The 22,087-nt window shown below is 36.8% G+C and overlaps 1 protein-coding gene across 4 annotated transcripts in view; it reads left to right on the top strand.

Annotated features, from left to right (window-relative positions):
• The first annotated feature begins 416 nt into the window (after nucleotides 1-416).
• The window catches only part of CIBAR1 (CBY1 interacting BAR domain containing 1), a 28,592-nt gene continuing 6,921 nt past the window's right edge, over nucleotides 417-22,087 (top strand). The window contains exons 1-9 of one of the 4 annotated variants that reach the window (XM_068185007.1): nucleotides 417-568; nucleotides 2,376-2,610; nucleotides 5,033-5,101; nucleotides 10,226-10,327; nucleotides 13,878-13,982; nucleotides 14,495-14,608; nucleotides 16,162-16,281; nucleotides 20,150-20,251; nucleotides 20,833-20,963. In XM_068185007.1, the coding sequence (XP_068041108.1) occupies nucleotides 465-568; nucleotides 2,376-2,610; nucleotides 5,033-5,101; nucleotides 10,226-10,327; nucleotides 13,878-13,982; nucleotides 14,495-14,608; nucleotides 16,162-16,281; nucleotides 20,150-20,251; nucleotides 20,833-20,853 (972 nt within the window). In that variant the 5' untranslated portion in view covers nucleotides 417-464 and the 3' untranslated portion in view covers nucleotides 20,854-20,963. Of the gene's footprint in view, nucleotides 569-2,375; nucleotides 2,611-5,032; nucleotides 5,102-10,225; nucleotides 10,328-13,877; nucleotides 13,983-14,494; nucleotides 14,609-16,161; nucleotides 16,282-20,149; nucleotides 20,252-20,832; nucleotides 20,964-22,087 lie in introns of those variants that run through there. The other 3 variants (XM_068184997.1, XM_068185024.1, XM_068185016.1) reach the window with 3 other exon arrangements.

Below are 22,087 nucleotides of genomic sequence, written 5' to 3'. Positions count from 1 at the left end.
GAGGAGCGGCTGAGGGAGCCGGGGGTGCTTGTGCCGGAGAGAAAAGGAGCTCACGGGGACCTCTTCGCTCTGGACAGCTCCCTGAAAGGAGGCTGTAGCCAGGCAAGGGTCGGCCTCTCCTACCGGGTAACAAGTGACAGGACAAGAAGACATAGTCTTAAGCTGAGCCAGAGGAGGTTTATGTTGGACATAAGGAGGAATTTCTTCACAGAACGGGTGATTAGAGACTGGAACGGGCTGCCCAGGGAGGTGGTGGAGTAACCGTCCCTGGAAGTGTTTAAGGAAGGACCGGACGCAGCACTCAGTGCCATGTTCCGGCTGGCACGGTGGTGTTCGGTCAGAGGTTGGACTCGACGATCTCAGCGCTTCTTTCCAGCCGCACTGATTCTGCTTTTCCGGGACTGCGCTCGCCCCGCGGCGCCTCCCGTCCCGCAGGCCGAGGGGCGGGGCCGGGCCGGGTGTCCATGGAAACCGAGCGCACGCGGAGCGCCGCCCTCCTTCCCTGCTTCCCGCCGGCCGCCGCCGCCATCGCCACCATGATGCTGCTGGGCCGCGGGCTGGACGCCAGGTACGGGGCCGCGGAGGGCCGGGGGAGCCCCGGGCTGCTGCGGGGGAGGAGGCCCTGCTTCCAGCAGCGTGCCCGGGGGTGGTGCGGGGACCGGGGAGCGATGCGGGCACGGTCCTTCTTAGCGCATCTGCCTCCCTAGGAGATGGGGCCGCTTCTGCTTTCCTCCGGTAAAGGCCGCAAAACTTTTCCAGGCCTGGTGTGCTATGCAGAGATGGAGTGAAGATGTGCTGCGATATTTATTTCGACCTCTCGCGAATTTCTGTGGACAGTTCTAAGCGGTCGCGATAATGAGGGGGAATAAAAACTTTTATATCCCCACTTAAGAAGACGTAGTATTTCACGTCCCAAAATTAAATACTAGTTGCATGGGTGTACTGTAAGGTCTGAATTGTAAAGTGGGTGATTATGTCTTCCTCCTGGAGGGAAACACTTTCTGATATGAAGATCTTTCAAGAAAATAGGAAATATATACCTTTTACTGAAGATTTTATCAGGTAATGCAGTTTTGAAAAACAGCTTTATTAGTACTGAATGAAATTCTTAATTGCCTACTCACGTGGTGAAACCGTCCCTGTTTAACTGGTTCTGTGCTCCATCATGTCCTGGAGGACTGAATAACTTCCATGGGGTTTTTTTTTAGCCTTAATGGAATCTCTTTTGAACAGTCTTCCAGACAGTTTGCCATGAAGCAACCCAACTGGGTTTTTGCCTTAGGCAGAACTTTGGCATGAAATACTTTTCCTGAAGTAAAGGTGTTCCTCATTTGACTTGATTGTATTGTTTAGTCTCAAAGTAGCACATTTTCTCGAATTTTTTTGATCCTCATGTATCGTGATACAAAGTCAGTATTTAAATATTAGTCAGCAGTATTGGGATAGCTTACAGAAATGAAGGGAATTTTTGTTTCTGTCCCTTGCCAAGATAGTGGTAGGAGTGAATCCTCTTGCAGAGAATTCTGCCATCTCACATCAAGAACCTTGTGTTAGACCGTAGAGACTTCTTAGGACCCAGTATCTGGCAGGCACTGTTAGCTGAATTGTCTTACAGCTGATGCAGTCTGATCAACAACAGGCATGAGTTCACATGACCATCAAATAATATAGGAATATGAAAGCAAAATACAAAGTGAAATTTGTGAGTTACTGGAATGACTTATCTAAATCATTAATAATGAAACCTACAGGCATTGGATCAAATAAATTAATTAGATTTATGTAGTTTAAAATAAAGCAATTTATTAGTGTGATTAATGTCCTTTCAGTGGTATTACAGTTTTCACCTCTTGTGTCCATTCACCTTTCTTCTTTAATTCTTGGTGGTATTTATCCTCTGTAGTGCAGTTTGGTAATTGTTTGCAATTTAAAGAACATTTAATATCTTTAGCAGTTTGTCCTCTACTGCCTAATTTTTCCAGCCAATGCTTGCCTGTTTAGATTGAAGGCTGTTGCAGGAAGGGGTGGTCTTGCAGAAGTCTTGTTTGAGACTGCAGGTGTTATCACTGTGTTAGTAACTAATGCCATTAGTAATAGCCAGATTTTGCTCAAATGCAGGAGGAAAACTTCCAAGCAGATTTGTGATTTGGGTTTTTGTCTACTGGATCTTTAAGTGTAAATCTACTTTTCTGTTTGTTTGTTATGCATTCATAAATAAGCACATATTACATCAGTTACAACATTCTCTTTTTCAGAATAAATTTCTGCTTTGCACTGAAATGAGATATCCAAATTATTAGTAGTATAATTATATAGTTTTTTTTCTATATGTGTTGTAAACATTTCTGCCTGTCTTATTTTTCTTTGGTATCCAGGGACAATCAGACTAGACAAATGCAAGATGCTGTTTCAAATGTGGAAAAACATTTTGGTGAATTGTGCCAAATATTTGCTGGATATGTACGTAAAACTGCCAGACTACGAGACAAAGCAGATCTTCTAGTAAATGAAATATATGCATATGCAGCTACAGAGACACCAAACTTAAAAGTTGGACTGAAAAACTTTGCAGATGAATTCTCCAGACTTCAAGATTATCGCCAGGCAGAGGTACAAAATTAAAGCTGTACATGTTGTGTTTGCCATCTGAACTTTTCAGTTACTTATCTGTGATTAGAAGGGAAATCATACACTCTGCAATCAGAAGAGAAACAGGAGAAAACACGTCTAAATATATTAATGTCTGAGCAGGGTAGGCTGCCAAAGCAGTCATCATTTACACTCCTAATCACGTCAGGGAAAACTGCCTAAAATTAGTACTGTTGAAGACAGGAAAACTATCCATATGAACACTTAAAGTATTTGAGAAAAAGCAGCTTTTTTTTTTATTGGTCTTACACTTTAGATTATGATTTATGGTTAATAAAGTGTTCTTTTTAGTTGTGTGACTTGAGTTGTCTAGCAGCAGCTGAGGCAAAATCAGTCATTTTCCTTTTGCTGAGCATTATCAGAAATAGTATTGAAGAGGTACTGTCAGGGACCACTGTAGATTTCATAAGTTTGTACTTCAACATTAAAAATACAAACTTGATTTGGACCATACGGGACTATATAATCAAATTTCTGTTAGATGAGTGAGAGTGCAAAGAAAGGTGTTTATGCCACTTACACATTTATGTGTGGTGCCAGTCAAACTGTAACATACGATGCAGAATTCCAAATACTGAGGTTATATAGAAATTCATTTACATGTACTCAAACTAGTTTTTGGAGTATATATCTATTCTTTTAGTAGAACATAGAAAATTCCCATTTATAGTTTTGAACAGCTAAGACCCACTATAAGAAGAGACATTCTTTATGTCTTCAGATAGGACTTTTTATTTTGAAGAGCATTGCAAGTCATCTCTTCATAATAACAAAGTGGAAAAAGAAAACCTTTTAAAAGTAGTTAATATGGGAAGCAGAGAGTTTGAAATACAAGGAATATGTGTGGATCTTTAACAGTCTATTTAGGGAGGATTTTTTAAGAAGTAATAAGAAACCTTAGGGTGTGTGCGATTTTTATTTTTCCATACGCTCTTATACATCTGGCTCCAGCTGAGCCACATGTAGGTCCTTATTCTTCAGTTGATGTAATAGCAAATTATCCTCTGCTATTACATTTATATTGTGGCCAGAGGTGAATGTGAACTCAGACTGCATGATCTCTCTGTTTTCATCATTCAGCTCTGAACCTGTAATTTTGAGGTACACATGTAACAACTAGAGTTTTGCTTTTGTTGATTTTAAATGTCTTTTTAAAAGCTGACATTTGGCTTCATCCTCCTGCCATGCCTGTCTGTAAACCAGCATTGCCCTGTGAAAGAAAAAAGGCAGAAGCAGAAAAAAAAGCTTTTAGTCTCTAAATCAAGTTCTCCTTTGCTTGCTCCTCCAAATATATTATCTCAGCTTTGTTTCTTCTGGGCATCAAGTCACTTAACAGTTTTCCTGTATGCTGACAAAATGGGCAAGAGTAAATTATCTTACAAGGATTATCAATTTCTGGTCTTTAGCTGCAGTGCTAGATATACAAATACTGAGGTGTGAGGTACCACAACATGTGGTAGGGTAAGTAAGTAAGATGGGCAGGTTATTTGTGTGTAACACGTGTGTTGTTTAGAGCCTTACTGACCTATTCCTTTCTAGTCTATTGGCACTTCAAGTGAAATTGTTTGATAGTGCACTGGTAGATGGTATCAAGGAGAAATGTTTGCTCAGCTGGCATAGATTTTGGCTGACTGGTGACTACCAGTATCAGTATAGAGGGAACTGTCCCGTCCCAGAGGTATGTACCTTGTCCTAATGTGGATGTAGCAGTGATGGGCCACAGGACTTACTCATGGTCCATAAGTCACTGGCAGATTACACTGGGGCCACTCAGACAGTTTTGTCAGATTTGACAAGCAGGTCTTATCCTATTGCCTGTCTGACCATATGTAGCTGTTTTTCTGACTAGGAGAACTGAAACAAAAATTCAGAACCACTCATCTGTAAGAGCATTTATGCATATGACATACCCTGTTATTGGCATTTTTAGTGCAGTCAGTACCAGTGATGCTGTTTCCATTATTTTTAAGTGTTCCATTTTGTACAGTAAAGATTGCTTAGTCTGTAACCTTATCAGTAAATGTACAGCAAATACACTGATCTTTAGACAGAAAGCCACAGAACTCCAAGATGCAATGCTGGATGTATTTAGTACTCAGTTTGATGTATTCATAATTTTCCATGTTTCATTTATCCTGATCTAATTAAGAAAAAAGGAATTCCACTAGAAATCAGCTCGAGTTCTTCAGAAAATAAATTCCTTCTTGGTTAATGTACTTGACTGTAGTTTTTACAAAATTTTTAAAAACCCTTATCCTAATATTTTTTCAGCATATATGGATTTAATTTGTAATAAGATGAGTCACTATTAAAGTAATTGTTTCCTATTTCTACACACTATGAATATGGATGATTTTAGCAACCTTGTGATTTCTCTTTGTAGGTTGACAGGCTGGAAGCCAAGGTTGTTGAACCTCTGAAATCTTATGGGACCATAGTAAAACTTAAAAGGGTAGGTTAAACATGTGTTTTCTCACAAGGTGCATTTCTGTGTTCTGGCCACTCAGTTGAAAACTTCTTTATGGGAAAAATGGTTCTGATTTTTTGTATTTCAGTAATCAGTTTAGCTTAATTATGTAGTTAGACATCTGAACTGAAGCTATATATATGTTGGAGGAAAGAGCTTTGATGTGAAGACAGGGCTCTTCGAGCACAAACAAATGCTCAGAAAAGGCATTAGTACGAAATTTCCTGGATAATGTAAATTCAGGACTTTTTATTTATAGATAATGTCATTTATTATTGTGTGATTTTGATGATGATGGTGATATTATTACTACTACTACTACTACTTTGGCTTTTAGTCATCAATATGCTGCCTTTAACAGCTTTTCTAACTCAGAATTATGTTCTACATTAAAGTTCATAACTTAGAAAACACTTTTGAACCTGATAAGTAGGTAGTGCCTAAATCCCTCTCTGTTAAGTCATCACGATGACCTGAAGATACACAAAAATCTGAGGTCTCTTCATTCACTATATTTTTGAAACAATGTTTATAGGGGTTTGAAATATTCCCTTAAAATACCTGTAAGTTTCTTTCCTCTAGGAAAGATAAGCTTGAGCAAGGAATTTTCAATAAGCAGATAATAAAAGTAGATCTTCGTAATACTTGTATCTTATACAGATAATACCTTAATCCTGCAGACTCAAATCTGTAATTGATCTATATGTCTGTACCATAATCTATATAAATCAAAAGCTTAAATTATTATTATTATCTGATGGTATTTTACAAAAATACCAAAACAAAAATCTTGCGGCATGTTCATCGTCATTAATTTGAGTAGATGGTGGCAGTGCATCTCAAGCCAGCAGTTTCCCTATAGTTTTTTTTGTGATTTTCTTTTTCATATGGTGAAGAACCAAGTAGTGTTTGGAACTTATTTCACAGTTATGTCACTTGGTGGTTAGAGAAACAATTGTGAAGAAAATGCATCCTACACTTGAGTAGGACTACCTGTGGTAGTCCTTAGCAGAGTTGTAGACTGTAGAGCCTAAAACCTGATATCTTAATGGTCACCAATTTGTGACATCTAGAACCGGGTACTTTGTAGGGTATAAATGCTGAGGGTGGAAGACAAGTTTCATGTGTTTGTGGCAGTAGGGCTGCTGAGGAGACACAAAACATTACAGCAATGCCTGGGGCTTCCAAAGCATTGAAGAGACTTTCTTGAGGTGCTCTGCCACTGATATCCAGTAATGCTGAGGACAGAAGCAACTGAAACTGAGTTGTTGCTTGCAACAGTAAATTGAATTTCCTGTGGTCTTTGCCTTTCAGAATGTCAGAAAGCATTGCATAATGTTTATTTTACCTATAGTGAGGAATACAAGAGCATTTTTAAACTGTAGGTGAGATCAACTATTTTGCCAGTTTACCTTTGAACTAAGATAGAGTTCTCTAAAGATGTACACCATTAAATGGTTATTTTTTCCCGTGGCACGTTGACCACAAACCTTGGTTAAAACTTCAACTACCTGGTCTTCAGTTATCATCTGTAATCACTGGGACATATTTAGTGACAAAGGAAATTTTGTCACTCATGTAAATCTAGCACAAGCTGCTAGTTCTAGGACTGCTTTAGCTGTAACTACATTAGCTGACTAAGTTAAATCGGGCAGAGTATGTCATTATAGCCACTTGCTATAAAGGGGATGTTCTCACTGCTGCTTACTCAGTTGATCTGTTCAAGGAAGTACACAGCAGTATTTCTGTGCTTTATCTAAAAACAACTGTTCCTTTTTGTGTGGTGTAAGACATCAAAGTCCTGTGCTGCTAAATGCTTTAAAGAGGTCCGGGTCAATCAGAGTAGTGTTGTCCTTGATCTGCTAATGCAGTAAAGTTGTTTCATTCACTTGTTCTGGTTTACAATGCTGAATAGCTTCAGTGGAAGCTAAAACAATATTCTTGTCCTGTAACACAGCTTAAATGTAGGATGAGGATTTCTTTCTGTTTCATTGTTCTATATATCAATCTTCACTTTTCTGCTTTTTGGCAACTCTGTTCCTGGTTCCTTTTCTTCATGTAAAACAGGACATCATAAAACCAAGGTGATCCACGTGCAGAAGAAAGGATTGATTTGCTTTAATAACTTCAGTGACTAAAGCAGGTAACAGTACAGTGATGAAGCTCTGCCAGCTCATTGTCTGGTGGACAAACTATAGCTGTACTTCTGTATGATTTGAAAATAGATGGGTGACCAGAGTTCTTACATGTGACTTGAATTCATAGTTAAAACCTAGAGGGACTATGAATAATTTTATATTCTTTGTACCTTTTATCTCATTGCCTTTTCCATTCCACTTTTCCTAGAGTGTAACTAAAGCATATTTTGCAAAAACATGTCAACGCTTGGTCTAAAGACACTGGAGGTGAATGTAGGACTGTTGGTAGTAGTTAGTGGTTAGTTGATGTTTGTGATGTTTTAAATGAAAGACTTCATCTAATCTTTAGTTCTTTTTATATGCTCCACTGAGATGTAAGAGCTCTGCAATGCTCTGGGTTTTTTTTTCTGGATGAAGGTATTTAGATACTAGTAAAACAATTTTTTCTTTTTTTTTTCTGTTAGGTAATGTACACCTTGATTCTTTCACCATCAATTACATTTCCCCAGCTTTTTAATATTTTTATTGGGTTTTTTTTTCTGCACTTTTTTCTTGGACAAAATATGTATGTAACTGTGCCTTACTTTTGTACATCCAAAACTTGTATACAGCTTTACCACTATGGCCATAGTAGCACTAATTCTTTGTCACACTTCATCTATTAGAGAAATATGTTTCATGGTGGCTGTTGCTACAGAAAACAGAGGTAGAGGAGGGAACAGTTCAGTCCCTGTAGGCATTTCCAAAGTCACTACATGCTAGAAAGAAAATACTGAATTTAATAATGGTAACTCTAGAACTTTGCATCCTCAAGTACACTTTGCATGAAAGACAGCACCCTTTCAAGCCACAGTGTTAAATCTGATTGACTGTTTTAAATGGGCCTAGAAAGTAAGTGCTATTAACAGGGCTCAGTCATCAAATAGGACTAAACGTGCAGCTGTGACCATTAGATGGAAAACTTTGTTGTTTCAAAAAGAAATAAGTTCTTTTCTCTTTCTCTACCTTTAAAATTTACAACTGGAAAAAACAATTGAAAAATTTGTATTATTGCTTTTCTTGTAGCCACATGGTTCTCATAAAAGCAAAAGGCCTTCTCAGTAGTCTTTGACCTTTGACCTTAGAGATTGGGTAAATTCCCTTCTGAAAGAACAGCAGTAAAATCAGCATTGATGGGCTGAACATGAAGTAATTTTTATTATCAGAAGCCAGCTCTGTGTCCCTAGAGTTGAAGGAAGATGACATTTATATACAAGGACATATGGACAGTAAGGATAGAAACAAGGAAGAAACTGTATGTTTTGACCCTGACCTCATGTGCAGCCTCATTATTGAAGGAACACACAGCGCTGTGAAACTTTTCAATCGTGTGCTTGTCACTGAGTAGTGATCTGGTCACAGGATCACAAAACTTACTCTTAGTTGCATAGAAAGACATACATATTAGAAAGACGTACTCTTAGTTGCATATCCTTCTGAGTCATGGAAACATACAAGCATTAAAACTGTGAAATCCAAGAAAAGAGCACAGACAACTTCCCAATATGATAGATTCTAATAGCTGTAACTCCATTCTGGAGTAGTGAATAAATGGGAAGTCGTATTTTAGAGTGAAAGGTCATTTGAAATGCATGCCCAATCCTGCCTCAGATTTTGTTAGACTTTAGACTGTATTTCTACTTGTTCTAAACTACTCCTCCTTTAAACTGGAACCATCAAAATTAATGACCTTCTCCATACCAGCATCAGTGGAGTGATAAATACTTGACTGATAATCTTACATTCCATGAATACCAACCACTTAGCAAAACAATTTTATAGCATGAACAAAAATTTGAGAAAACTGGTAGATGAACATTCTTAAATTGTCACAGATCTTCCTAGAATTACATTCTACTCCTTTGGAAATGGAGCAAAACCAGTTATCAACAGTTTCTGCCTTTTCTAGATTAGTTAAGTTTTATCTTCTCCAGCTCCATCATTACTTGGATGTATTTTGTTTCAAACAGTTTTAAACACTTCACTAAATGCATATATGTAAATATGCAGTTTAACCCTTTCAGCCACAGAATTCAGCCATGGAATATGGTACCTTGTAGCACAGAATTGTTTCGGTTGAAAAAGACCTCTGTAATCATTGAGTGCAACCATTAGTCCAGTACCACCATGTTCACCAGTAAACTGTCCCCGAGTGCCATATCAACACCTTTTTGGAACACTTCCAGAGTGGTGGTTCCATCCGTTCCCTGGGCAGCCTATTCCAATGCCTGACCACTCCTCCCATGGAAAAAATTTTCCTAACATTTCATTTAAACCTCCCCTGGTGCAGCTTATATGTCCTCATCCTGTCACTGATTGCCTGGGAGAAGAGACTGACCCACACCTGGCTACAGCTCCTTTCAGGGAGCTGTAGCAATAAGGTTCCCCCTGAGCCTCCTCCAGGCTAAACACTCCCAGCTCCCTCAGCCACTCCTCATCAGACTTCTGCTCCAGCCCAATCAGCAGCTCCACTGCCAGCAGTGACAGCAGTTATATTCATAACTTCTCTTTGGTACTGACTGCTGCCTGCTTTGGGTTTTTTTTAATGATGCCAATTTATTTGATGTTGCTTTTTATTTCTAAGTACCACATTTAATCTATTGCTAAGTCAGGAATGAGTCTGCCTTCTTAACACTTTTGGGATCTCAGCTTGTGACCATCTGCTATACTTTTCATGTAAAGCTGTGAATATCTTTTCCTTTCCTTCCCCACATTTTCAATTATAACATGTGCTGTAGGGAGTTGCACAAGGTGCTAAACTCTCTCAGTCCCCACTGACTTCTCTTTCATAGGATCAATTTACAGATCACTAAAATCTGTTTTAATTTGAAGCAGAGCTGTTCATGTTTTCTAGGCAATGCATGTATGAAGAGAGCATATTTTGTATTATCCTAGATGTATTTCAAACATGTCTAAAACATTTTATTTCCAGGATGATCTTAGAGCAACTTTAACAGCGAAGAACCGAGAAGCCAAGCAATTATCTCAACTGGAAAAGACACGTCAGCGGAATCCATCAGATCTACACATTATTGTATCCTGCATTTCTAATCACGATGAGAAATATTTTTTACATTTCTTTGGAATTAAACTGTTATGTTTAGGAAGTAGTAATAACAGTCTAAGGAAGAGGACTGTTTCCAATGTTGAATCTTTTCTTAAACTTAATGAAGACTTACAGCTGCTACAGAGCAGTAGTTGCTCACTTTTGACTTGAAAAGAAACTATGAATTATTTTACATATTATGCAAGAGAGGTAGGCATAAATTACATCCAGGAATTTGGAACTATTTGAAAGTAAGTGTAATCAGACAATTTATTTTTTATTTCTGTGGATTTATTGTTTTTCTCCCTGCCATTTTGGTCTTGGTACCTAGATGGGATATGAGTTTACTCCAGCTGCATGAAAGTTATTATTCTGCTAGTAGAATATTGAACTAGACTACTCTTCCTTTCCAAAGACCAGTCACCCTCCCCAGTACATTATTCTGTATCACGGTGGGAAAAATTAAGCCTCCATCAAACTGAATTAGAATTTCCATTAAAATCTCATTAAAGTTTCAAATTTTGAAGCAATCAGAATCTAAGGAATACCAAAATAAATGGGATCACGGTAATCCTACTTCAGTCCCTTTATGCTTGTGTACTATGATACAGGATGTAGCTTCATGATGTGCTGTTTACTTTTTATTACATTTTAGTGTTGGACTTGAGAGTTAAGCAGTCCTTTTCATTGTTGGATTTTATCAACTCTATTTCAGAATCTTCAGGATCTTTGTAGTGACTGGGGCATGAGACTGTAGAAAGAGTGAAAATGACTGCGTTGGTCAAACAGAACACAGGAAAATTACATTTTATTTTTGTCTTCGCCAGAGAATTTCCATTTAATATTAATCAAATCAGTTAAATCAAGTCATGACTAATTAGAATTCCTCATGTAACAAAGACAGATGTGTGTCAGCCACAGGGTTAGAACTTGAGCTGTGTTGCAAAGTTCTCTTTTGTTGAAATTAAGGGAGTAAATTATAACAACAAGCTGTTTTTTTCCCAAAGGGAGACTGGTCCCATTTTTCTCCCTCGAGCTAATTCCCATTTCATTTCATGGGTATGTCACTGGCACCTAGTTCATTTCTTCTTGTTTCTTTTCTAAGCTTCTCCCAAATACTCTTCTGTGACTTAGCTTCTTGTAACACCTGTTTCGTACACTTAAGGCTTTGCCTGAAGAGTTATAAAATCTCAGTACAGTCTAATTCTGCACATGGCAAAAGCACCAAATGCTGCCTCTCCGCATTTTAAAGTGACTGAAACTTAAAAAGGTCAGATTGACACTTAAAACACATAAAAAGGTATTAGAAGCAGGAATGTGTTAATTTGCTTTTGAGGATGTATGCAGGTCAGCTTTCAGATCTGAGAGAGGCTTTACCACATTAGAGCTCATCAGCTGGGCTCCTGCAGGGGTTCTCTTATTCTTGAGCAACTGTGATGTTGCAGCAGTGAACAACTTTGGCCACAGATAGCAAAGAATCTGTACTCACTCCCATCTTAGAAATGGTGTGTTAGCACAGCTTTGAAAGGAAAACATTACCAGATTTTTAAAAATACACTTCTGTAAATCAAAATAGATTTATTTTCCTGAAGAAGTCTGCTAAACTGTAGGTTGCCTGCTTTTTATTTTATTCTTTTAAATATAAATAACCAAGCCTTCAGTCCAAAACAGACAGCTCTCCTGGAATGTTTTGGCCTGGATACTTGAATTCTAGCAAGGCTCTAACAACCTTTACATCTTACAGCCAGAGGCTTCAGACAACATAATAATAGCACTAAATATATAGATGTTTTGAAATAACTAAGATAAATAGTTCACAGTAAAAGTAGAAGTGAAAATGAACACGTTCATGAATATTGATTGTTACATTGCCATTTTTTTCCTTTACTAATATTTCCAGTCACAGGTGAGTGTTCAGAAGAGAAAATACCAAACTGCTGTTGTGCAAACTATGCAGGCTCTGCAACTTTAGACACTTCACTGTAAAACAACCAGAATTCCTCTCCCAAACCATATGTGCACAAATTGTGTCCAATCTAAGATGTATTGAGGAGGTGTATTTGATTATCATAGAAATAACATACTGTATTTGTATATGTAAGGGTTGTGTATGCATAATAGCTGCCATCACTTCCAGAGTGACCGATTGAAGTAATTGAACATAAACAAAATGTCTTTTCTTCCCTCCTGTGGTTTGGGCAAAATCAAGAGAGAGATGAACATGTGACCTTATGTATTACTAAAGATCATTATCAATTTTGTTTGCCCTGTAATGGCAGAATTGTGTCTATGATTTTAGGCTGTTTTTGAAAGGAAATTGTTTCAAATTGATAATCCTGTAAAATAAGATTAGCAGATTACAATCAAAGAAGTGAATAGAGCATGCCTTATGCCTTAGGTTTCTATACATGTAACACTAAAAGCTAGATTACAGGAACTGGACCTGCGGTGTCTTTTTCCACTAAAAAAAATCCTCTCCAGTTGCAGTTTTGTAGAAATGGGAAGAACCTTACAACTTTATCATAGGATACAGTACTTGAGCCATATACTACTTCCAAATCTCATGACAAAACAGATTTGTGATGATACTTACTGACTGAGCCTGTAAGTATCACTAGTGTATGATGTTTGACCAATAATGTATGGAAAATAACAGAAGTTTAGACCCAAATCTTGTAGATTTCAAGTGCAAGCTCTTACAGCTGTACATTGTTAATTTGTAATAGTACACAGTTCTCAAGCTTGACTTAATCAGAATAGTTTCAATGTCTTTCATTAAATGGTAGTGAACCTTCTATAAAGTTATAATTATATCTAATTAAAATAGCTATCTAAAATGCTTTTTGTAGTGACAAAATAAGAAAAAAAATTGTATTTATGTGTTAGGAATTGGTTGATGTGTCCCTTTCCCAGTGCCCTCCTGAAGATGTGTGTTATAAGATATTTTAATAATACAGAAATATTAAGAACATAAAATACCTGAAATGCGTTTGAATCTAAAAATTACAGTAACTCTAGCCTGAGATTGAGATATTTACAGGGTAAGTGCATTAGTTACAGCTGCTGCTATAACTGTCTATTTAAATAATTTGTAAAAACTTACTAAGATGAGGTTCAGCACACTGTACTGGAAAAGAATCTTTCTGGACCCAGCAGGTTAATTGCAGTAGAAAACAAGGGGTTATCTTTCCTGCTCACCCACCACTCTGGCCTGCGCTGGGTTAAGTACCTACACCCAGTCACTGTGTTGTCAGTGGGATGTCAGGACTGGCTCAGTAAAACTATCCCATGATTATTATAGAAAATGAATCAGGGCAGAGGGACTTTGCTGACTGGCTGCAGCTGGTCATTTTTCATGTTTCACATCAAAGTCACAACAGTGTAGAAAGCATCTTCATATGTTCATTAAGCTACAGATTTAAAATACTGTAACACAGATATGTATTGTTTTGCAAACTCGGACTTAAATCATGGCAATTACAGCAAATAGCTTTGTATCAAATGCAAGACTAATTTCACCTTTGTGTTACTTTACCAGGCTGAATGTGAACTGCAGAGAGCAACACTGGATGCTACTCGCACAACTCGGCACTTAGAGGAAACCATTGATAATTTTGAGAAACAGAAGATAAGGGACATCAAAGTATGTGTGCTCATATTTCATCTTGCATAGTAAAATTACTATAGTTAGTCAGTGGCAAGATTAGCAACATTCTACTATTCACTGAAATGCAAATCTCATGGTATTCATGAATATTTCACAGATTTGTAAATTATAGATAGAGAATCTACAGATAACTTATCCTCAGCCTATTATAAAAGTCTTCAAAACAGCAAAACTTCTGACTGATGATCTCTTGGGAATACATATTGGAGATTATCAAGTGACTTTTCAGTGACATGTTATTCCTAATATGTTTCCTCTTTACTTTTGAAGTATTTATTTGGAATTTATTATTAAATAACAACTGCGTAAGTGATAGCCCAGCCAGAATTTATGTTTAATGTCTAAAATTTAGGTCTGACTGTTTAAAAGTACTAAGTATCATGCAGTTATTTATATCACAGAAATACCAAACACAGAATACGGTATTTTTATGAAGTGCAAATATACTTTACTGCATTAAGAAAACAAATATTTTAATTTGTTTTCAGAACATATTTTCTGAATTTATAACTATTGAAATGTTGTTCCATGGGAAAGCTTTAGAGATATATACTGCTGCCTATCAAAATATCCAAAATATTGATGAAAATGAAGATTTGGAGGTAAGAGTGATTGAGATTTGTTTTTCTGTTTATTTCCTATATAAAAACAGTTTTCACAGTTCGGCTACACATGTCCCACACAGAAAAATGCTATAAAAACTTCAGGTTCCTAGAAAAAACTCATGTATACCAAGCTTTCTTTTTTTGCACTTCTTCAGCAAGCATGCAGGTGTGTAATCTCAGGGAACACAAACAGGGAGCAACTGCAGTGGCAATCTAATCTTTCCCACAAAACACAGAAAAGAGACTCAAAAAATTACCTGCCACTCCAAGCTCAGCTAAACATAAAACAGTTTTTAAAGAACACTTCTGCAGTGAGTCTTGCTCTAAAGATGCACATAGAAAAAAATCTTACACTGCTGTGATAAGATGATGTAGAGATTAATTACTGCGTTAAAGATCTCCCTCTAACCAGAATTTTGTTTGCTTGTTTTCATCTTTTAATGCTTTTCGTTAGGCTGTTCTAGAATTAAGAGACATTTGTTATTTACTACAATGGGTTTTTTGCCTTGTGGCAGTAACCAGCTTCAAGTCACCCTTTCTTTTCTTTTTGAATTATAGTCTCTCTTTCCCAAGATATGCTTTTCAGTCCTTTATTCAGTCTTGCAGTTCTTCTGGATGTTGGGTCTTTAAACTTAATATCATGGAAGTGTGTGTCGTATATGTATGTTTGGTTTGTCAAAAAAGTTGGATCATTTTCAGTCTTTTTTTGTAAACCTACCAGTCATAATTTTATTCTGTCTATGACATAGCTCAGAACCAAGTTAGCACAAGACTTAAAAAACCATGAGTCTTCAGTGACAGTCATATTTAAGACTACTTGGTAATTTTACTTCATTTAAACTATGCCATGGCAATTTTGTACTATTTTAGTTTCGCAATTATAATGTCACATGGCACCAATTCAGAAATCTCCTTAAAGTCAGTACTTTGTCTTTCACAACCAAATTTTTAATCTCATTTTAAATTTCCTGTTAATTGGACAATTATTTACTTTTCATAAAAATACTGGCCATAATATACAATCTCCTTGACTTAAAGTCTTGCACAAATAGCTGTATTTGTTATTGAAATAACTTGAAAATATAATGGATGTCATGGTCTCCCCTGTATTCTAAGAGGTTTCCCAAATTTTTCTTGAGTTGTGCATCTCGTGTACATTGCAAGTAACATTTTTCTGATGCAGTTGTGACGAACAGCGGGGATTTGCTTGTGAAGGGGTTGAGTTCATCTTTGCAAGAAATGGAGAGCCTGAAGGAGTTGCTGGGGTTCATAATTCTAGCTTAGCCTGAAACTCAGGCTATGTTGGTGGGAAATCATTGCAGTTTTCCCTGTGTAAATGCCGCCAAACCTCTAAAGAAGTTTTGACCACATAAGTATGTTGATGTGTCTCAGGTTAAGCAAAGACTTCGTTTCAGCTAAAAGTGATCAGTCCAAACTACAGTCGATGCACGTCTCTAGATCAGGTTTCCAGTGCTGCATTTCTGCAAGCTTCAGTCTTGGTGATTCTTAGCTTGCAAGCATCTAAGTCACAGCTTTCTCCATTTGATTAGGTTTTTCGGAGCTCACTTTATCCACCAGACTATCAGTCTCGCTTAGACATAGTTCGTGCAAATTCCAAGTCCCCCCTGCAAAGAACTGGCTCCTCAAAATCTTCACTGAGAACAGCACAGGTAAGAAAAAAATTACATACTAAATCACTATATTAAAGCTCTACTTAAGATAATGTTTTAGCTAATGCATATGGATCCACTGTCTTTACTCAGTTCAGGACCATCAGAAATGTAAGGAAACTTTCAATGGCATAAATATCATAATAAGCTCTTGATAATGCAGCTTTATCATTGAAGGGAGAAAACCCTCAGCTCTTAAAGCTGTGTTGCTTACTTTTGACAAATGCTCTTTCCAGCAATACTTAAGTCTTCCAGCAACAAACTGTGGCAGCTTGCAGAGAAGAGATCTAGGAGCTTATTTGAAGGAGTAGTGACATTCTTTAAATAATTGCATATTTTTAGTATTCAAATTCTAGAGTGTGGCCTCTCTACCAGATCCTAATCTAGACTAGTGATACCTTCTAGCAGCAGAGCAAACCCATGACCAACGGACCTCTCTGTATACTCTGAAAATTCACAGCAAGTGAGGAAAAGGATGATAAAAATGAGTGAAACAGTTGAAGACAGTGCCACTCTTTTTGGACCAGCTACCTTGCAAATATCTTTACCACTTGTTTACAGCAGCAAACTTGCAGACATTGCAAAATGGCTAAATTATTTTTAATGCATTGCAACTGTAATCCTGTAACTACAATGATTCTTACCAGTGTTTCAGTTAAAGACAAAGCCATATTTAAAATGCATGTATCTTACCTTTCTTCTTTGAATATAATCATGCATTGATACTGTAGTAAGGAGAACTTTTCTTGACTTTGTACACACTTTACACCTTCTCTGCTCTCAACACAGATCAATTATTAGAGTTGAGCTGTTCTGTTGAAAGTATGAATTGTGTCATCTGAAGAGATACAACCTAGTGAGTCAGTGCATGAAGTACCACTTTGACTGACTTGCCAGTCCTCTCTATCACTCAAGCAAATTTCATATTCAAGCTAATTCAGAAAAGGTAAGAGAGAAAAAAAACGAGAAAACTGAGAGTATGTACACTATGATTTCTCCCAGAGGTGAAGTGGAACTCCATTTTGACTAACTTGCAGGTTAACCTTTCTCATTTCCTAGACCACTCCTAATTATAACTCTGGGTGTTAGTGTTCTCATAATCTCTAACTTACATGAAAAGAACAGGAAGTCATCTAGAACTAGAGGGAAACTGCAATGCAATTCAAAAATAAGGTCATCTTACTTGGCTGTGCAGTGTATCTGCAGAGGAGGATCATATGGCAGAAGAAGGGGTGGAACACCCTACTAATGCAGTCACCATAGGGCAGTGAAGAAAGAGCAGCCCTTTCTGATTCTGTAAATAGCATGGTGCTGAATTACACTAAGGGCTCTAATCTTTGGAATCACCAAACATCTCTTGAGAAAAAAATGCTGTATTCAGAAAAACCTGCCGGTGACTTGTTTTATCTTTTCTGTGGATCTTTCAGTCTGAATTTTTTGACACATCTAGTTTCCTGCTCCACAGTAATCCTTTACTGTCTGTAATGTAGTACTTTGCAATTTTCAATGTCAAGCAGTATAAATGATGTGGGAAGCAGTTCACAGAATCACACAGCCCAAGTCTGTGGGGCAGGGGAGGACAGACAGACAGACACACACACACACAAACCTGTAGGTGGGGGACAGTGTGGGAAGTCACTGCATACCAGATGGAATAAAGTGTGCTAGTCACACAGTTCAGGTATTTTCAGAGGATTTAACACAAACCATTCTTGAATTTGTTTCTAGCTCTGTAAACTAACTTTTTGTATTATCTGTATGTTAAAAATCGAAAGTATTCCTTGAGCCTGATTAATTTTATCACAAAGGGCTATGTCCTTCATTTTGCAACACTTCACTTGGCAATTTATCCTCAACGTTCAGGTTTGCCAATTCAAGTTGATACAGCTTATATTTTAGAACTATAGCAAAACAGAATGATCTTTTCCAGATATTTAAAGTCAAATTTAACTACATAAGTTTTATCTACATGCATTAAATATAACAAACTTTTGCACTGACATTCTGTAGGACAGCAAAGTATCATTTTAACCATTATTCAAAATGTCTACATCCAAATGCTCCAGCACTAAGATGTGGAGAGAATTGCCATGTTTCTGAAGTAGCATTTGCAGTGAAAGATGGAGCTGAACTGCTTAAGCAAGGACTGTCATCACCTACATGCAACTCACAGAATTAATTTTTACATAAAATTATTTATGGTAAAAAAAATTAATATTCTTCTTTTTTTGCATTAAGTTATAAAATAATAAATTTCAACAATGGTATGTTTTAGTTCTTTGGCACAATAACTTGGATTTAAACTGCATAATTTCTTTTCTCATCTTCCTTCCCTAATCCAGTTTGGTTCTTAGGGATAACCATCTTACCACCACCAGTGATAATATTTAATATACTATTTCGTTATTTGCTGCATGGTCAGAGGTATTTGAGTAGTGACCAGAAAAAACTCATAAAGCCATAACAGTTCCTATTTCAGGAAAGGGGGGAGCTTTTCTTCAGAAATATGATGCAAATTCTGCTGAAGAATTTCAGATGCTCTGAACTAGGAAAAAAACTTAGAAAATTAGTCTAGCCCAGTGAAATTCATTTCACCTTAACAGGCTCGATCTGCAGCATTCCTTAAACTCCAGTTACAAATCACTCCCATTGACTTTTTCTTCTCTCACAGAATGAGAGACTGCTGCTTTAGACATTTCAACTCAAGTTAACCCAGCTTCACCCAATGATAAACTCCATTTTCTGTTGTGTTCAGGAATTTGTAAGCAAATACTTGCTTTGAGCTAAATCATGTACTTTGTGAGCATGAACAAGATTAAGGATTTTTCTTCTGTCAGAAGTTCAAGGACTACAGTTTGCTTTATGCACCCACAAAAAACTTACATTACATACATGGCTGTATGAATTATAACATGTCAGAAGTCAATTTAATAATGAGCATTTAAGGACCTTTAAAATAGGGGGCTGCTTAAAAAAAAGGCAAGCTCTGTCTTCAGTACAGAGGTTTTTATTATATCACTGTATGTGAGAAGACACAGAAAATAGAACCCAAATTAGAGCTGCAGATGCCCTTAGAGAACTACTGAACCTGAAATTTTTCAAAAGCATTCCAGATGACTTGGATAACTGTCTTCAATGTTCTCTTTCTTAAGGGGATAGGAAAAAAAAAAGTATCTTTCTTTAAATTGTAAATGTTGCATTGTCTGTGAAGAATCTATCTTCAGTAGGAGTTAAATTGAGCCCTCATTAAAAAAAAGTACAGACTGCAGAATCTGTCAAATGAGATGAAAGCTTGGCAGCTGGCACTTGTTTTTAATGTTTGATGAACCAAAAAGAGGAGTCACTCCAAAGGCAAACACTGATGGGCAGGGAAAGAAGTTCATCTATGTATCAAGACTATAAGTTTGTCTAATTCATTCTTGAAAAAAAAAAAAAGGTAAAAAGCTTAGAGCAGCATCGTTTTGAGCTTTTAACTGACGAAGTCTGATGTCTTCAAGGTAGGATTAGGCCCTAATACTCCTCTTTAGCCTGCTGCTTCAGCAGCCAACCCAGGAAAATCTGATCTGCATCTTGTTGATTTTTAGCATTAATTTGGTAAAAAATACCATTTTCCCTATTCTATAATACTTCTGAATGACTACATGGATATTTTTAGCTTATAAGCTTATAAAAATGATTATAGTATTTTTATTCTGTGTTGTGCATTTTTCCATTGGTGTGCATGTTATGAAGAGTTAATAAATAAACATCTTACCCCCTCCCCCAAATGAAAACCTGACATTTAGGCTGAAAATGCCAATGGAGAATTATTTTTTGTTTGCAGAAAACAAACAGTTGATATCCTTTTGTGGAATTTTTGTTTTATCAGATTTCACGCAGAATACTAAGAAAAGATGAAGAAGAGGAAGAGGAGGATGATGAAGATGATGAAGAGGAGGATGATGAGGATGAATTTGATGCTACTAAGGAAGTGAGATAACAAAACTATTCTAAGAGGGGCTTTTTTATTAAGGGGGAGAAAAAAACCCTTTACCTAAAGGCTTTTGTATGTTGGATCTGAAATTTCACCAGGGCTATATATTTAGAATTCCAGCAGGAGCAAGAATCAGCACTGATTTTAGAGTGCCAGACAACAAATGACCAGTTTCAAAGAATGGAAGAAAAATCCACTGAAATGGGCAATTTCAGTAGCTAGAAAATTAAATATTTAAATAGATGCCTGTATTATGTTTGCATAGATGTTATATTGTAATCACATTTGCTTAAACTTATGTGATGAAGTGTCCAAAAACTGCACTAAGCTTTCAAGCAGTTATGAACATTGTTTGCTTGTTATTTTGCCAATATATTACCTCTATAGCTATACACCTCTTGAATTTTTTAAGTACTCTAGCTGTAACTGTTATAATTGGGTTTATACATCCTAAAGTAACTGTAGTAATTAAGAAACTATTTGCAGCAACAACCTGTTAAGATTTCATTTTGCTATCCACCCTGGATGGCAGAAGGCATGGTGAGGTGTACTTTTTTTCTTACTTTCATTTTTCTCAGGCTTTCATCAGGTTCAGATGACTTTTGATTCCTTTACACATACAGAATGAACAGTCACAAATAAGGACCTGGCCCAGTATCTTATGTTCAATGCTGCTTTGCTTTTAAATAAAAGTGCCTTCATGATAAAATTAGTGGATATTTTATGCAGTTGATGTTTACTATATTAGTTGACATGCTATACATAGTTCAAATTTCACGTGTTTAGCTACATGACTCAGTTACAGGTTCCATCAAACATACAAGAAATTACACATTTTGAGTGTAATTTCTTATCCTGTTTGGAGTTAGAGGTTACATGTGTTCATTTTTTAACAGTGCATGGTTGTCTGTCACAGTTGCTATCACACTGTTCACCTCCAGCTTTAGTATCTGCTAAAGAACAAATGCAGAAGAATTTATACTTGTGACTGGGAAAACAATTTTAAGTTATAACAAAATCTTCTTTCAGTTACAGGGAAAAAAAAAAGGAAATGCATTTATAATATTGATGCTACTTTTGTCCACTGATACAAAGTATGCAATGCATATCTGTTTTGACATGTGGAAAAACAGATTTTGCCAAAAATTAATGAGATTAAATAAGTGAAAAGTTCACAATATAGGGTTGTTTTAAACCCAAAAAATAATTTTACACCAGCATTACATACCATTGACATCGACTAACTGCTGGCAAGGAGTAAATACCCATGAGCAAAACTTTAAAAAGTATCTATGTAATTAATTCCCATTTATTTCAGCAACTAAGGCACTTCCATAAATAGTCCTATCACATCATGATTCTGGTGATCACCACTTTACCATTTTACAGTGAAGTAGTCCATCTCCAAACAGATGGCTAACTTCATAACAATTTCAGGTTTTCATATAATATACATATATACAAATAGCAAATATTTGTGTACTATGCCTTGAGAAAGCAATTCTGAAAAAAAAGGAGTTTTGTTTAGATAAATTGCCCTCTAAAAGATTATGCACTTCACAAGCATAAAATTCATTCTCCCTACATCACAAAAAAAGTCAACTTCAGGAATCACAGAAAAACTTCCAGAAAAGTACAGTGTTAGGCAACTTTGTCCTGCATGCATGTCTTACCTTTGCATGTTGCAGAGAAATTGTGAACTCAAAACTACAGATTAAAAGTTCCTGACTAAAATACTTCACAGCCAGAATAACAATTTAGGATGTTAGTAAAGAATTAAATACTACCTAAAGATCCTTCTGCAAAGAATTTTCTCGTGGTACAAGTGCTTAC

This window comes from Anomalospiza imberbis, chromosome 1 (genome assembly GCF_031753505.1).
Source record: "Anomalospiza imberbis isolate Cuckoo-Finch-1a 21T00152 chromosome 1, ASM3175350v1, whole genome shotgun sequence".
Classification (NCBI taxonomy): Eukaryota; Metazoa; Chordata; class Aves; order Passeriformes; family Viduidae; genus Anomalospiza; species Anomalospiza imberbis.
Note: the sequence above shows the minus strand (reverse complement) of the source record. Positions and strands in the feature narration are given on the sequence as shown.